Here is a 16,867-nt window from a genome sequence, read left to right as displayed (position 1 = left end):
CCACCTCCACCTGGAGGTCATGGTGCTGATGAGGGAGAGGTGGAGGGGGGAAAGGTGGAGAGGGGGATGAGGGGAGGTTGGAGGGCTAGATTGTGGTCCCTCCGGGGCCCCTTAGAAACAAAATGGAAGAGCAAGGTCATACACACACACATGTTCGTGCGCGGGCACACACACACTGTGTCATGTTAATGATGGTCATTAGTCACCCGGGCTGAAGGGCATAGAGGGGACTGGCTGCCCTATGGCACAGTAGGAGATTACTAAACACTAACCGATTCACCCTGTTCTGGAAAGTAATGTCTAGGATTTCTGACATGCCCATGTGTAAATCTTATCTGAAGGGTTACCATGCATTATCTGACTGCTATTTACTCTGTTGTATAAAAATATACATGACTTTGAGCCAAAGCATGGCTATTCTGTCTTTTTCCATCTCTATTTTAGCCAGTGTGTCTTCCAACCCAGCTAAGTCAACAGTATAGCCCCAGCAACAGTCTGTTCCTGTCACAGGCCGTCAGTCTGTAAGTACTGTTTACTCTAGGACAGGGGTCTCCAACAGGTCGATCGCGAGCTACCAGTAGCTCACAGCCCACCAATGAGTAGCTCGCCAAACAATTCTGAAAGTGCATGCAATTTTCATGTGTTCCACCGCAAACAGTCATAAACAAATCTCACAAGTATCAGACACCGCAAGCTCCAAGCTAATCAACGCAACATTTACATTATCCCACCCTTGGTTAGCCACTTTTGGCTTAAAAAGCCAAACCTAACACAATTTCTGCCAATTGATTTCCAACAATATTTCCCCTTTCTGTCTGTGTGGTGCGAGCGTTTGTTTATCAGCCAGTTGATGTGATAACCTTCTTGTGGGTTGACAGAAATACTATCCCTAAAACCTCAATTAAATGTTAACTGCAAAGTAGGCTTACCTGGCAGAATTATATCATGAGGAAGTACTGTATATCATTTGTATCTATTATTTGTTATTTGCAAACTTTGCCATGAAATGAGCAGCAGCAGTACAGAACCATCACTAGACCCGCACATTAGATGCACATTCCTCACTCGCTAGATGCACAATTACAGGGCCAGATGCGCAATTTAAGTCTTCTGATGTGATTTAAGCATAGACATGGACTCAGAACATCCGATTTCGTTGTTTATCTATGAACAATTGTAGTTTTAAGATTGAGAAATAAAACTGAGAATATAATTTGTGAAAATATAAAACAGAATTTGGGGAACAAATCACAGATTTTATAGGGCCCTCCTTAGAGTTGTTTATTAACCATTATTTTACCAGGTATATTGGCAGAAAACGCAGTGCACTACTTTCTCTTGAACACTAAGGACCTGGGGAAGAGTTGCAGGGGAGAGGAGAAGAGAAGAAGTGCCTATTTGAAAGCTAGAAAAAATAAGATTTTTTAAAAAGTACCTCTCATGCTAGAAAAGGTTGGAGACCCCTGCCCTAGGACAAACACACAGACAGTGTCAGTCTCTCTAAGATTTTAGTTTGTGTGTGTGTGTGTGTGTGTGTGTGTGTGTGTGTGTGTGTGTGTGTGTGTGTGTGTGTGTGTGAGACAGCAGAGTGGCACACCCAGCTAATCCTAACAGACACAGAGTTCTGGAGAATTCTGTCTGACTGGCATTGGGTCAGGTGGCAGGGGAATGATCTGTCATCCAGTCAGAAACACACCGACCAAGCACTTTGCTCTGCTCAGAAATATCAGGCCTTTTTTGTGTTTTTTGCCCTGAGGGTAAAGGTAGTTGCCAGGAATACAGTATGTTGGTATTGTAGGTGTTCTCACGGTGTCTGTGTCTCACCCTCAGTCGCCCACCTGTCCACTGTGTAGGCATTTGGTTGAATTCAAAACAAAAGCCTTTAGCGATGTTTTTTGCTAGCTTAGAATCCACTACACATCAGTTGCATTATACAGCAACTTTTGCATTGCCTTAAAAAGCAACACTTAGTCCCCAAGCTAGCCCTAGACTGAAACTTCACCATAACAAAGCCCATTATCAGTAAAGACTTCTAGTAAACACTCTGTTCGCCTCTAGTCATTATTTATCTCTGTTATGTTTACTGGCAGTGTTGGCTTTAATGAGTAGTCTTTGTTTTTGTAATGTTTCACAATCATTCCCCAGCAGAACAGCAGAAAACAGATATTCCCAAAAATACCCCCCCCCCCCCTTTAATAATGAGTAGGACTATAGGATAATAGTGACATCATCAGACAAGGCCATGCTTAGATAATGTTGAGCAGTTGGGTCAGGGTGAGCATATCATATTATTACCATTATATTCTGTAATTTATTCAACACTGTCGGATCGTCTTCAGGCAGTGTGTCTGCGTGTGTACTGGATGTGTGGTGAATGTTTGCTGTGTGTGTGTTTGTGTATGACCCCATAGGGACCACAATCTAACGGTGGTGTGAGTGAGTGAGAGAGAGAGCGAGAGTGAGTGAGAGAGAGAGAGAGCGAGACACTGAGTGTACAAAACATTACTATAGGTGAGGCAATGTTTTTCCACTCCTCAATTGTCCAGTGTTGGTGATCGTGTGCCCACTGGAGTTGCTTCTTCTTGTTTTTAGCAGATAGAATTGAACCCTTGTGGTCTTCTGCTGCAATAGCCCATCTGTGACAAGGACCGACAAGTTGTGCGTTCCGAGATGCGGTTCTGCACACCACTGTTGATATGTGCTGTTATTTGCCTGTTTGTGGCCCGCCTGTTAGCTTCTTGACATTTTCCTTCAACCTCTCATCAACGAGCTGTTTTCGCCCACAGGACTGCCACTGACTGGATGTTTTTTGTTTGTCGCTCCATTCTCGGTAAACCCTAGACACTGGCCGAGGAGGCCAGCCGTTTCTGAGATATTGGAACCGGCGCGCCTGGCACCGACGATCATACCACGCGCAAAGTCGCTTAGGTCACCCGCTTTGCCCATTCTATTGTTCAATCGAACAGTAACTGAATGCCGGTCTGCCTGCTTTATATAGCAAGCCACGGCCACGTGACTCACTGTCTGTAGGAGCGAACCATTTTCGTGAATGGGGTGGTGTACCTAACAAACGGGCCACTGAGTGTACAAAACATTAGGAACATCTGCTCTTTCCATGACATAAACTGACCAGGTGAATCCAGGTGAAAGTTATTATCCCTTATTGATGTCACCTGTTAAAGCCACAGCAATCAGTGTAGATGAAGGGAGACAGGTTAAAGAAGGATTTTTACACCTTGAGTCAATGGAGATTGTGTATGTGTGCCATTCAGAGGGTGAATGGGCAAGACAAAATATTTAAGTGCCTTTGAAGTGGGTAGGTTAGTAGGTGCCAGGCGTACCGGTTTGAGTGTGTCAAGAACTGTAACGGTGCTGGGTTTTTCACGCTCAACAGTTTCCCATGTGTATCAAGAATGGTCCACCACCCAAAGGACATCCAGCCAACTTGACACAACTGTGGGAAGCATTGGAGTCAACATGGGCCAGCATCCCTGTGGAATGCTTGTAGAGGGCATGCCCCGACGAATTGAGGCTGTTCTGAGGGCAAAAGGGGGTGTAACTCAATATTAGGAACGTGTTCCTAATGTTTTGTACACTCAGTGTATATTGTATGCAAAAAAATTGGGAAAGTATATTATTTTATACTAATACAATTGCTCAGAGAAATAGATCTTGTTTAACAAGTACTAACTTTTTTTCTCAAAAAGGCAGGGGTCAAAACAGGCAGAGACCCCTGTTTCAATACCTTTCAGTACCTCACCTTGCAAGGATAACAGCACTGAACCTTTTTCTCAAATGTTTTATGAGTTGGAGAACACATTGGGAGGGATCTTAGTCCATTCCTCCATACAGAATTGTTCCAATACAGAATCCTTCCAGATCCTTGATATCCTTCGTCTGCGCTTATGGGCTGCCATCTTCAATTCAAACCACAGGTTTTCAATGGGTTTCATGTTCGCAGTATGAGATGGCCATTGCCAAAATGTTGATTTTGTGGCCAATTAACCATGTCTTTGTGGATTTTGATGTGTGCTTGGGGTTATTGTCTTGCTGGAAGATCCACTTGTGGCCAAGTGTCAGCCTCCTGGCAGAAGCAACCTGTTTGGAGTTGATTTAACAGGTGACATCAATAAGGGATCATAGCTTTCACCTGGATTCACCTGGTTAGTCTATGTCATGGAAAGAGCAGGTGTTCCTAATGTTTTGTACACTCAGTGTAGCTGAGTATTTGAAAAAATGTGTTTTATACATTCATTTTTGCTCATATTTATCATAAGAACAAATTATTATTTACAATGATGTCCCTATCCTGTGGGGATGGGGGCCTGGGATTCAAAATAAAAATGTAGAACAAAATGCACATCACGACAAAAGAGAGACTGAAGACAACAACACAACATGGCAGCAACACAACATGACAACAACACAACATGGTAGCAACTAAACATGACAACACAACATGGTAGCAACACAAACATGACAACAACACATGGTAGCAACACAAACATGACAACAACACAACATGGTAGCAACAGAACATGACAACAACACAACATGGTATCAACACAAACACTGTTAGGCACAGACAACATATACATACATATATATATATATATATAATAGAGAGGGAGAGAGGGAGAATGACACAGAGAGAGAGAATGACACAGAGAGAGAATGACACAGAGAGAAAATGACACAGAGAGAGAATGACACAGAGAGAGAGAATGACACAGAGAGAATGACTCAGAGAGAGAGAGAGAGAATGACACAGGGAGAGAATGACACAGAGAGAGAATGACACAGAGAGAGAATGACACACAGAGAGAGAATGACACAGAGAGAGAATGACACAGAGAGAGAATGACACAGAGAGAGAGAGAATGACACAGAGAATGACACAGAGAGAGAGAATGACACATGGAGAGAGAATGACACAGAGAGAGAGAGAATGACACAGAGAGAGAGAGAGAGAGAGAGAGAGAGAGAGAGAGAGAGAGAGAGAGAGACAGTACTGCTGAGCTAAGGGAATTCTCTAACCCATACTGGGGGGTTTCATTACATTTTACATTTTTACATTTTAGTCATTTAGCAGACGCTCTTATCCAGAGCGACTTACAGTTAGTGAATACATATATATATTTTTTTATACTGGCCCCCCGTGGGAATCGAACCCACAACCCTGGCGTTGCAAACGCCATGCTCTATCAACTGAGCTACATCCCTGCCGGCCATTCCCTCCCCTACCCTGGACGAATTGTGCGCCGTCCATGAGTCTCCCGGTCGCGGCCGGCGGCGACAGAGCCTGGATTCGAACCAGGATCTCTAGTGGCACAGTTAGCACAGTGATTCCTCTCCCCATCTGGGGTGCATGACGGGCCGGAGGAGATAAGAACGCCTTCAAAGAAAATGACGCAGTCGAGGACACACACACACACATTAAAGACGATGCAATGAAAATTTATTTTTGAACAGTGCAGTCGCAGCCCAGCCTGTTATTGTGTTGGGTGTTTTTGGCCAGAGCCATTGTACTGACAGATTGGAGAGTCCCATTCCAGCAGGACTGGGTTTGTCGGCTGTTGATGTTGTTATCTGCTTTTGTTTGTGTGTGTCTCTGCAGCCCTGTATGTGCCTGTGTCTGTTTGTGCTAGTTTATGCAGTGTGCTTCTGACTGCACAAATATGTTAATGTTTTTTCTACTGTCTCTGTTTCCCACTCTCCCACTCATTGCGTTTTATGTGGGTGGCAACATTATCTTCCACTGCACATCCTATCCTTATCCTGAGAATACATTTAAACACTTCCTCTCTGGGTTCATCTCTGTGGCATCTTTCATATGCAGTACAAAGAAATTAGATGCAGAGAGAGTAGTGGTGTAAAGTTACTGAGAAGTCAGTGCAGAGCCCCAGTCCTCACAGCTAAACTACACTAAACGGCAGGGAGCTGTATCATAGGCAACACCACTCTTTGAGACTGACCTATGTCCTACTGTTGTTTGTCGCAAGGTGGATTCAGAAAAAACACATAAAAGGGAAATTACACCCTTTCATTTTTGCATTTTCTTTGTTTACAAACCCCCTGTGAAGAGATGACTGTGTCATGTAAAGAGGGTAAGAGAGAAAAAAGAAGAAGAGCAAGGAGGAAAACATTGGTCAACAGCTCAGCTAAGAATCACTAAAGCTATGCACAGCAAAGTAAAGCATTACCACTGCCTGAAAGTGAAGTTTGTAGAGAACATAAGCTGCCTATCTAAATCATCCTACTAGGATGGCTGGTAGCCTAGCTGTTAAAAGTGTTGGGCCAGTAACCAAAAGGTTGCTGGTTTGAATCTCTGAGATGACTAGGTGAAAAATCTGTCGATGTGCCCTTGAGCAAGGCACTTAACCCTAGTTGCTCTGGATAAGTGTCTGCTAAAATGTAAATGTACTCCCACCAGATTGGACTTCCTGTTTTACACTTCCTGTTTCCTGTCACATTCCAGATTACCTCCTGGAGCTGCTGAACCGTTCTGAGGGTGTCCTGCAGGAGTCCTACCCCCCGGTGCTAGGTTTCCTCTACACCCAGAACACCCGCGTGTTCTCTGACCTGTACACGGAGCTGAGACGGTACTACCGCGGTTCCAACGTCAACATAGAGGAGGTGCTCAACGAGTTCTGGGCCCGCCTGCTGGAGAGGCTGTTCAAGGGAGCCAACGGACAATACCTCATAGGTACGTAAACATTACAAATTGAACTTAAATATGTTATTTGAAACATTTAACTTTTAAAATCTCTATTGAAAATAAATGCTGCTTTTTTCAAACTTTGGTGGAAATTATCCACCATTAAGTAGAATAATAATAAACTCCATTCATCAATCTGACTCCAATATTATGTGAATAAATGCAACAGGCCCTGTGCGTCTCTGGAGGATCTAGCAAGATAGCAAATCATTGCATCACCTCTCAGTATGACTATAATGAACATGTGTCTATCTTGCACCGTTATGCAATTATTAAGAGACTAGATACAAAAAGCTAATCCTGGCGACCAATGTTCTAGCATTCATTTATTGCGGCAAGCAGCTCAGGGATGTCAAGTTGGTATCCAAGCATGTGTAATGTGTATAGTGTAGTTAATTAACAACTATCAAATTATAGGCATATAGCCAATCAAATAATTACTCTGTGAAAAGAGGAATTCATTTACTGAATTCAACTAATAGAATTTATTAGTCACAAAATAATTGACACTCAAACAATTACAGTGTACATGAAATACCTGATACATTACAAACTGCTCAGAGTAAATTACTATCACCAATAGGTGAAGATTTAACGAGGTTACACGTTTCTTCAATTCAGAATAATCTCTAAGAGAAAAAACGATGCGTGTCTGACACACAGGAGTTTAGTAGCAAGTTCTCAATGTATGAGAGCAACTCACTGCTCTTTTAACCAAATTCCAAATAACTAAAGTGGGAATGCACACCCAATCTGAATTAACGTCTTAACACTTTGCTAGTGAAAACAAAAGACAGCAAAACACACGCAGATTCTAATCTAATCAACTCAATTTGAATGTTATGACCAGACAACAGGAATGTGCCTGATAACCAGTCAACCCAACATACCATTTCAATCCAGTCACTTTAAAATACATCAACCAGAAAACATAATGCAAAAATACATTAAAATGTGCATCTCTTTATAAGCTCTTGAAACAAATCCAACACGACAATTGAATTCACACAGTAACATTCATTTAGTCAATTCAAGTTTTCATCAGTCATCACACCTCTCCTAGCGTCAATGAACATCTCTTTCTCGAGATTGCCACGGCGAAGATGTGACTCTCTCCTATGAGATGCAAATATACAGCCATCCATCCAGACAATGCCAAATTGTATTAACATGCCAGGCTGGCTTCAACAAGTCGCTAGACGCATCTATCACTGGCCTTCATCGTCGTTCACATTTGTTCACTCTCTCTATTTTTCGACTAACAAACGTTGCGTTGAAATTTTATTACCCAACCCTGGTAAATATTGTCATGATTGTCATCATCTTGTTTGGTTTCAACTTTTATTTTTAACTATGTGAGGCCATTATATTGCTTTAGCCATCACGTTGAGTAATGTATGAAGAGCGTTTAACTAATAAAGTTATTATGATTGTAGGTGATGACTACCTGGAGTGTGTTGCCAAGCAGTCGGAGACGCTGCGACCCTTTGGTGACACCCCCCGCGACCTCAAGTTGAAGGTGACACGTACATTTGTGGCGGCACGCTCCTTTGTCCAGGGACTGGTGGTCAGCGGGGAGGTGGTTCGCAAGGTGTCACAGGTAAGACAGACTATCTTTCTCCCGCTATCTTTGTCAGTGTCGTTTTCTCTCTCTCTCTCTCTCTCAATTCAATTCAATTCAATTTAAGGGCTTTATTGGCATGGGAAACGTATGTTAACATTGCCAAAGCAAGTGAAGTAGATAGTAAACAAAAGTGAAATAAACAATAAATATTAACAGTAAACATTACACTCAGAAGTTTCAAAAGAATAAAGACATTTCAAATGTCATATTATGTATATATACAGTGTTGTAACAATGTGCAAAGAGTTAAAGTACAAATGGGAAAATAAATAAACATAAATATGGGTTGTATTTACAATGGTGTTTGTTCTTCACTGGTTGCCCTTTTCTTTTGGCAACTGGTCACAAATCTTGCAGCTGTGATGGGACACTGTGGTTTTTCACCCAGTAGATAAGGGAGTTTATCAAAATTGGGTTTGTTTTCGAATTCTTTGTGGTTCGCTGTAATCTGAGGGAAATACAGTGGAGGAAAAACTATTTAGTCAGCCACCAATTGTGCAAGTTCTCCCACTTAAAAAGATGAGAGAGGCCTGTAATTTTCATCATAGGTACACGTCAACTATGACAGACAAAATGAGAAAAGAAAATCCAGAAAATCACATTGTAGGATTTTTAATGAATTTATTTGCAAATTATGGTGGAAAATAAGTATTTGGTCACCTACAAACAAGCAAGATTTCTGGCTCTCACAGACCTGTAACTTCTTCTTTAAGAGGCACCTCTGTCCTCCACTCGTTACCTGTATTAATGGCACCTGTTTGAACTTGTTATCAGTACAAAAGACACCTGTCCACAACCTCAAACAGTCACACTCCAAACTCCACTATGGCCAAGACCAAAGAGCTGTCAAAGGACACCAGAAACAAAATTGTAGACCTGCACCAGGCTGGGAAGACTGAATCTGCAATAGGTAAGCAGCTTGGTTTGAAGAAATCAACTGTGGGAGCAATTATTAGGAAATGGAAGACATACAAGACCACTGATAATCTCCCTCGATCTGGGGCTCCACGCAAGATCTCACCCCGTGGGGTCAAAATGATCACAAGAACGGTGAGCAAAAATCCCAGAACCACACGGGGGGACCTAGTGAATGACCTGCAGAGAGCTGGGACCAAAGTAACAAAGCCTACCATCAGTAACACACTACGCCGCCAGGGACTCAAATCCTGCAGTGTCACACGTGTCCCCCTGCTTAAGCCAGTACATGTCCAGGCCCGTCTGAAGTTTGCTAGAGTGCATTTGGATGATCCAGAAGAGCATTGGGAGAATGTCATATGGTCAGATGAAACCAAAATAGAACTTTTTGGTAAAAACTCAACTCGTCGTGTTTGGAGGACAAAGAATGCTGAGTTGCATCCAAAGAACACCATACCTACTGTGAAGCATGGGGGTGGAAACATCATGCTTTGGGGCTGTTTTTCTGCAAAGGGTCCAGGACGACTGATCCGTGTAAAGGAAAGAATGAATGGGGCCATGTATCGTGAGATTTTGAGTGAAAACCTCCTTCCATCAGCGAGGGCATTGAAGATGAAATGTGGCTGGGTCTTTCAGCATGATCCCAAACACACCGCCCAGGCAACAAAGGAGTGGCTTTGTAAGAAGCATTTCAAGGTCCTGGAGTGGCCTAGCCAGTCTCCAGATCTCAACCCCATAGAAAATCTTTGGAGGGAGTTGAAAGTCTGTGTTGCCCAGCGACAGCCCCAAAACATCACTGCTCTAGAGGAGATCTGCATGGAGGAATGGGCCAAAATACCAGCAACAGTGTGTGAAAACCTTGTGAAGACTTACAGAAAACGTTTGACCTGTGTCATTGCCAACAAAGGGTATATAACAAAGTATTGAGAAACTTTTGTTATTGACCAAATACTTATTTTCCACCATAATTTGCAAATAAATTCATTAAAAATCCTACAATGTGATTTTCTGGATTTTCTTTTCTCATTTTGTCTGTCATAGTTGACATGTACCTATGATGAAAATTACAGGCCTCTCTCATCTTTTTAAGTGGGAGAACTTGCACAATTGGTGGCTGACTAAATACTTTTTTCCCCCACTGTCTGTGTCTCTAATATGGTCATACATTTGGCAGGAGGTTAGGAAGTGCAGCTCAGTTTCCACCTCATTTTGTGGGCAGTGTGCACATAGCCTGTCTTCTCTTGAGAGCCAGGTCTGCCTACGGCTCTCTCTCTCTCTCTCTCTTTCAATTCAATTCAATTTAAGGGCTTTATTGGCATGGGAAACGTATGTTAACATTGCCAAAGCAAGTGAAGTAGATAGTAAACAAAAGTGAAATAAACAATAAATATTAACAGTAAACATTACAGTGTTGTAACAATGTGCAAATAGTTAAAGTACAAATGGGAAAATAAAAAAAACATAAATATGGGTTGTATTTACAGTGGTGTTTGTTCTTCACCTGGTTGCCCTTTTCTTGTGGCAACAGGTCACAAATCTTGCTGCTGTGATGGCACACTGTGGTTTTTCACCAAGTAGATAAGGGAGTTTATCAAAATCTCTCTCTCTCTCTCCCTCTCCTTTTCTCTCTCTCTCTCTCCTCTCTTTCTCTCTCTCTCCCTCTTCTATCTATTCTTCTCATCCTGTCTATTAAACCTACTGTACATCAATCTGGCACTTTATACACCAAGTATTTGGAGGTTTGAGATACTTTTCTAGAAATATTCTATCAAACTAATGCTATGGCATGAGAGAAGAATCCCTGGTGCCTCCTCTTTTAATGTAACCAAAACGCCCACACTACAAGCAGCTAAATGGATGGCTAAAACCCTCCACGAATCCTACAACATCCGGCATTTCTTTTGTCTTGTCATATTGTCTGTGGCTCCAGTATGGAACCACGTTTGGGTCTTTGCGTGTCAAAAAAGATACACATCAAATAACACTATTTGACGTGTCAAAAAAGCTTGTTGACCAATCAGGACCTGAATATGACTGAACGTCACATAACAATTTAACACGTTCATATATTTTTTACGTAGTTATTACACATTGATTACACTATCACTCAAATTTCATATGTCACAACGACTCCGCGATACGTATGCTATGATACTGGTAAAGTTTTGTCTCGCGCACCTGCCCTTCCCCAGGCTCTGGACAGTGCTGGTCATAAAAAAAGCTAGCTAACGTTAGCTGATGGATGCAAACAATGTTCTTCCCCAAAAACATAGCAAAACGACATAATCAGTTTCAGTAGCTATAGTTAGCTAGCTAACTATCTAGCTATGTGTTATCATCTAAAATACCCCTAATTTATAAAACTGTTCTTATTTGATTAATGGTGGTCTGACCCACCTACGTGAAGCTAGCCACAATAAGAATTAGCCACAGTAGTGGAATTTGCGGTTAGCCTTCAAAATAAAGTATGTCATTGACAGTGATGCAAATTCCACAAATAATTCCACAAATAGTGGAATTATGCCATGGATCATGCTACACGAGGTTGGATTGCTGTTATATTAATTCAGCAAAATAAAATAATGTGTTAATTTGACAAAAATCTGTTGAAATCACACTGGATGTATTAGACTTTAGAATTGCAATGGGGGCATATTTATATAACTGTACAGCCTTACCTATGGATTATGGATCAATGACATGGGGTATCAGTCTACTCAGTGACACCCAGAGAACAATAGCGTCGTAGCTCTTATTGCGGGACTCTGAAACCACTGTGAATTGAGCCACATTTATTGTACCAGTCACCCTACTATGTGTATTGAACACTTTTCCAAAGGAAAAACAATACAACCTGGATGTTTTGGATTCTGATAACTCTGAGGAGGACATTGGGAAAAAAGCTCTTGGTACTGAGTAGACTGACACCCCATGTAATTGATCCCCAATCCTTAGGTAAGGCTGTACAGTGCAATATGAATGTCAATACGCACAACAGGCTGACTGGGGAGGTGATTTCACAGTCACAGTCCCGCGATAATATTTGCGTAAACTCTTCACAGTTGTGTTCTGTAGGTGTCACCGAGTAGACTGATACCCCATTTCACTGCTCCACATTCTAAACTTGTTTAACATTATCTTGTCAATATATAAGATGATTTCACCAATTGTAACCTTCTGCGTCACTTTCAAATAGGTACTTTTATTTTTAAGGCAAACCGCAAATTCCACCATTGTGGCTAATCCTTATTGTGGCTATTTTCACAACACATAACCCAGTCCTGTCAAGCCTCACCAGCCAGATGAAGTTTACTGGCTGCTTATAACGTTAGCTTTGGGCAACAGGGTTAAGTAGCTGGCTAGCTAGTTATTTTCATGAACTGAAGTTCAATTTCAAGTTCAAGTGGCTACCTATCTAATACTTACTCACATAAATTCCTAAATCATTGCTAAGAATATTGAAAATGACTGCAGTTTCTATTGGTCATTGTTTTCAGGCTAACTTTAGTTGCATTGGTGCTAGCTAGGTAACGTTACCAAGCTAAAGCTAGCTAGATACCCCAGAAGTATCTAATAACAAATGTATCAAAGATATTTGCAAAAAATATATATCCTGCTCGTTTGATCCTGATCTTATTTCAAATGCTCACACAGATGTTTTCCCATTCGGTCGAACAAATAATGCATTATTACCAACGCGCTATTGTAAACACATCGTTGGTGGCCGGTGTGCGTTTGTTTGCAGACTTTTTTTGTACAGCTTTGACAGTGCTTCCGATCGTAGTGGTGGCGCTTGGCTTGCACAAGCAAATTCAGCACACACAACATTCTATAATATAATTGTATTATTTGACGTGTCAAATTAAAAGCTTATTTGGCGCGTCAAATAGTGTTATTTGACACATCAAATAGTGCTATTTGATGTAACTTTTTTGACACGCAAAGACTCAAATGGCGTTCCATACTCCAGACCTTTGTAGCACTGTGCGTCACACTGTGTACAGTAGTTCTCCAGCGGCACTATACTGCTTCTCTAGAACAGTATGTGGTAAACACACTCAGTCACTGGGCCCATTAACAGCCTATAAATAGGGCAGGGCGTCTCATTACTGGCCAATTAATCTCTGATAGAGTTACATCGGATCAGAGGAGGGAGAAATCTAAGAGCAGAACACTAGGTCCTTCACACATACAGGAGAGAAGGAACAGAGTGAGTCACAGCTCTGGACAATGTCAATGGAGTTACCTGAGGTAGAGGAAGGGAAGGTAGGAGAAGATGAGTGGAGAGTAGAGGAATGGAGGAGAGAGAGGAAGGTACAATAAATGAAAATGGAGGAGGTGAGGAGGAGGAGAAAGGGGAGATTTATGCATCATGGAGTTTCGAGTCTGATTGGACCAGCCAGGGAGGCAGCGGGCTGAGCGGAATGCCAGATGGCATGCTGGGATATGGGTACCTTCTTTCTCCCTCCCCCCTCTCTCTCTCACTCTCTCTCTCCCTTTTCCCTGTAGTTCCAATCAGACTGTAATTGGGATTGTGGTGGATTGTGTGGTTAGGAGAAAGGGAAATGGAGAGAGAAAGAGGGAAAGTAGAGAGGGTTTAGACGAGGTAGAGAGGAAGGAGTGAATGGAAGAGAAAGAGTAACAGAGGAGGGAGCGTCGAGAGAGTCGGAGTGAGAGAAAAGAGTGAGTGGAAGGGACACTCATGTACACACATGTTGACCTTGGCTGTGACAAGAGATCACTGTGAGATGTACACCTTCTCCTCCCCCCTCCCCTGCCATCAAATCACAATGTATCCCAAAGTAGTACGTGTGTGTGTACATGTGTGAATGCGCGCCAGAATACTCCCTGACCTCATTGAGAATAGCAGTGGTTGCCAGCGCCCTGGCATTAGTGCAGGGATGACATTTAGTAATTTTGTAAAAGCCTCACTAATGACTTACGCATTTTCCCCAGCCAACGACATTTAATGAACACATCGCTCAATGTCCTTCAGCAGCAGAACGGCAGCAGTCTTGAAATATGGATCAGATCAAGCAGCTCTGGGGAGAGAGAGGAGGAGAAGGGAGGGGAATAAGTAGAATAGGAGGTGTGTGGGGGTGAGATAGCTAGCAACTGCTTATCAGCTTGACACCCTGCGGGCTGGCAGTGCTCTGTAGTCCAGCCTGGCAGGTCTGGAGGGTGGACCCACAGGGCATATGTCATGAATAGAAATGCCATCTTAGCGTGTCTGGCTGTCTGCCCATGCTAATACTATTCCTTGTTCCCCTGCTAGGCTAGGCTACACTAACTGTTGCCATGCTATTGCCTGGCCTTATTCCCTTAAGCCCATGCTAACTTTAATGCCCACTTACAGTATGCCTGTGGCTAGGCTAACTTCTGCCATGCTAATGCTTTCCCTTATTCCCTTATGCCCCTGGCTACGCTAGGCTACACTACGCTAGCTGTGGCCATGGTAATTCTGGGCCTTATTCCCTTATGCTCGTGGCTTCGCTAGGCTTCGCTACCTGTGGCCACGGTAATTCTAGGCTTCATTCCCTTATGCTTGCAGCTAAGCAATGCTACGTTGCGTGCTTAATTGAGTTATCCGAAGGTCCCTCTGTGTGGGCTGTGTGTCTTGTCTCCTCTACAGAGACACATAGAGAGACTGAGGCTGAGAGAGATGCATCACGCTAATACGCTAACCTTCACATCAGCACAATACTATTAACCCTCAGAGAGGACAATTATGTAGTAGTGTACACACTTTTAGTAGGCTATACCTTCTCATGACGATTGCAAAGAGATTACCTCAAACAGTTTATAAAAGCATAATTTCACTTTAATAACCCTGCACTTTCCTTATTTCAGAATAGGATAGTTTGAACTGTATCTTTCCCTATTGCAGTAATATCAACATATCTCATTGGTGTGCTGATTTTAACACTCCCCTTGCCCTATACGTGACAGGGATTTTTTTAAACAGCCGCACCAATATTGACCCCCTACAGAAGAGCTGATATTTTTGTCTTGTGTGTGGAGGGGGACATTTCTCATGGGTGCGCTGACATTAACCCTCCCCACAGCCAGGGGGGACATTTTACAGCGGCACGCTGACATTAACTGCTGTAGCAGGAGCTGATTGCCTGAGCCCAGGGCTGTACTTTATGGTGCCTCTCCTTTCCAACAGCCTCGATCTGGTACCAACACCTTTTTACTGCCAAGCTCCACACACGCCTGCAGATGTGTGCGTGTGTGTTAATCTGTGAGTGTGTGTTAGTGTGTGTGAGTGTGTGAGTGTGTGCGCAGATAAGGGATGGGAGAAATTGAGAGAGAGAGAGACAAAGAGAGAAATGTTTTGCTCAGAAGTAGTTCTCTCTCAGTCCCCCCAGTTTTCAGGGACACTCTCTCCATTCCTTCTATAGATGATGGAAGTAGGCCACAGCACACGCCACATATATCACTATGAGGCTGGGAGTCTAGTACGTCTAACGCAGGGGGAAGAGGCTACTCATATATCCTCATTAATTACACAATACTGGAGAGAGGGAGAGATGATGAGAAAGAGAGAGAGAGAGAGAGAGAGAGAGAGAAAATAGAAAGAGAGAGAGTGAGAGAGAGAGAGAGAGAGAGAGAGAGAGAGAGAGAGAGAGAGAGAGAGAGAGAGAGAAAGAGAGAGTAAGAGAAAGAGAAAGAGAAAGTTAGAGAAAGGCCACCCTATTCCCAGGACCTCTCTGACATGTATACAGTATATGGAGATGTAGTGTAGTCAGGGTCACAGTGGAATAATGTACTGTTTACATATAGTAATGATAATGTCATGGGAATGACACCCATACACACACACTTGCTCTTAATTCACTATTCTCCAAAGGTTACCTAATTAGTTTAAGGTCAGTGTGTAGAGCTGTGTAGTTTGTGTCTGTATCAGTTAGCCAGGCCCAGCATCTCTCTTGGTGTGCCTCCAAAGAATTACAGGGAGGAAAGCTGTGAGCATTAACCTCAAGCAATCAGGGCATGGATGATTTGCTCACTCCATTAAGCCTATTGTCTATGGTTTGGGATGTCAGAGCTACAGTATGCTAGCCTGAACCCAGATTTGTTTGTGTCCCTCTCATTGCCTCATTGATTGGCATGACAATGAGTGAAAAGGAGTTGACAAGACAACACAAACAGATCTGGGATCAGGCTAACAGTATAGTATCGCTGTCTGATGAAAACCTCAACTACACTGCTCAAAAAAATAAAGGGAACACTTAAACAACACAATGTAACTCCAAGTCAATCACACTTCTGTGAAATCAAACTGTCCACTTAGGAAGCAACACTGATTGACAATACATTTCACATGCTGTTGTGCAAATGGAATAGACAACAGGTGGAAATTATAGGCAATTAGCAAGACACCCCCAATAAAGGACTGGTTTTGCAGGTGGTGACCACAGACCACTTCTCAGTTCCTATGCTTCCTGGCTGATGTTTTGGTCACTTTTGAATGCTGGCGGTGCTTTCACTCTAGTGGTAGCATGAGACGGAGTCTACAACCCACACAAGTGGCTCAGATAGTGCAGCTCATCCAGGATGGCACATCAATGCGAGCTGTGGCAAGAAGGTTTGCTGTGTCTGTCAGC

The 16,867-nt window shown here is 42.8% G+C and overlaps 1 protein-coding gene across 1 annotated transcript in view; it reads left to right on the top strand.

Annotated features, from left to right (window-relative positions):
* Positions 1–16,867, top strand: part of LOC311098785 (glypican-1-like) — a 59,356-nt gene that overhangs the window by 30,078 nt on the left and 12,411 nt on the right. Inside the window, exons 2-3 of the mRNA XM_084139350.1 lie at positions 6,479–6,706; positions 8,155–8,318. Of these exons, the coding sequence (XP_083995476.1) occupies positions 6,479–6,706; positions 8,155–8,318 (392 nt within the window). The remainder of the gene's footprint in view (positions 1–6,478; positions 6,707–8,154; positions 8,319–16,867) is intronic.

This window comes from Coregonus lavaretus (assembly GCF_964263955.1).
Source record: "Coregonus lavaretus genome assembly, chromosome: 23".
Classification (NCBI taxonomy): Eukaryota; Metazoa; Chordata; class Actinopteri; order Salmoniformes; family Salmonidae; genus Coregonus; species Coregonus lavaretus.
Note: the sequence above shows the minus strand (reverse complement) of the source record. Positions and strands in the feature narration are given on the sequence as shown.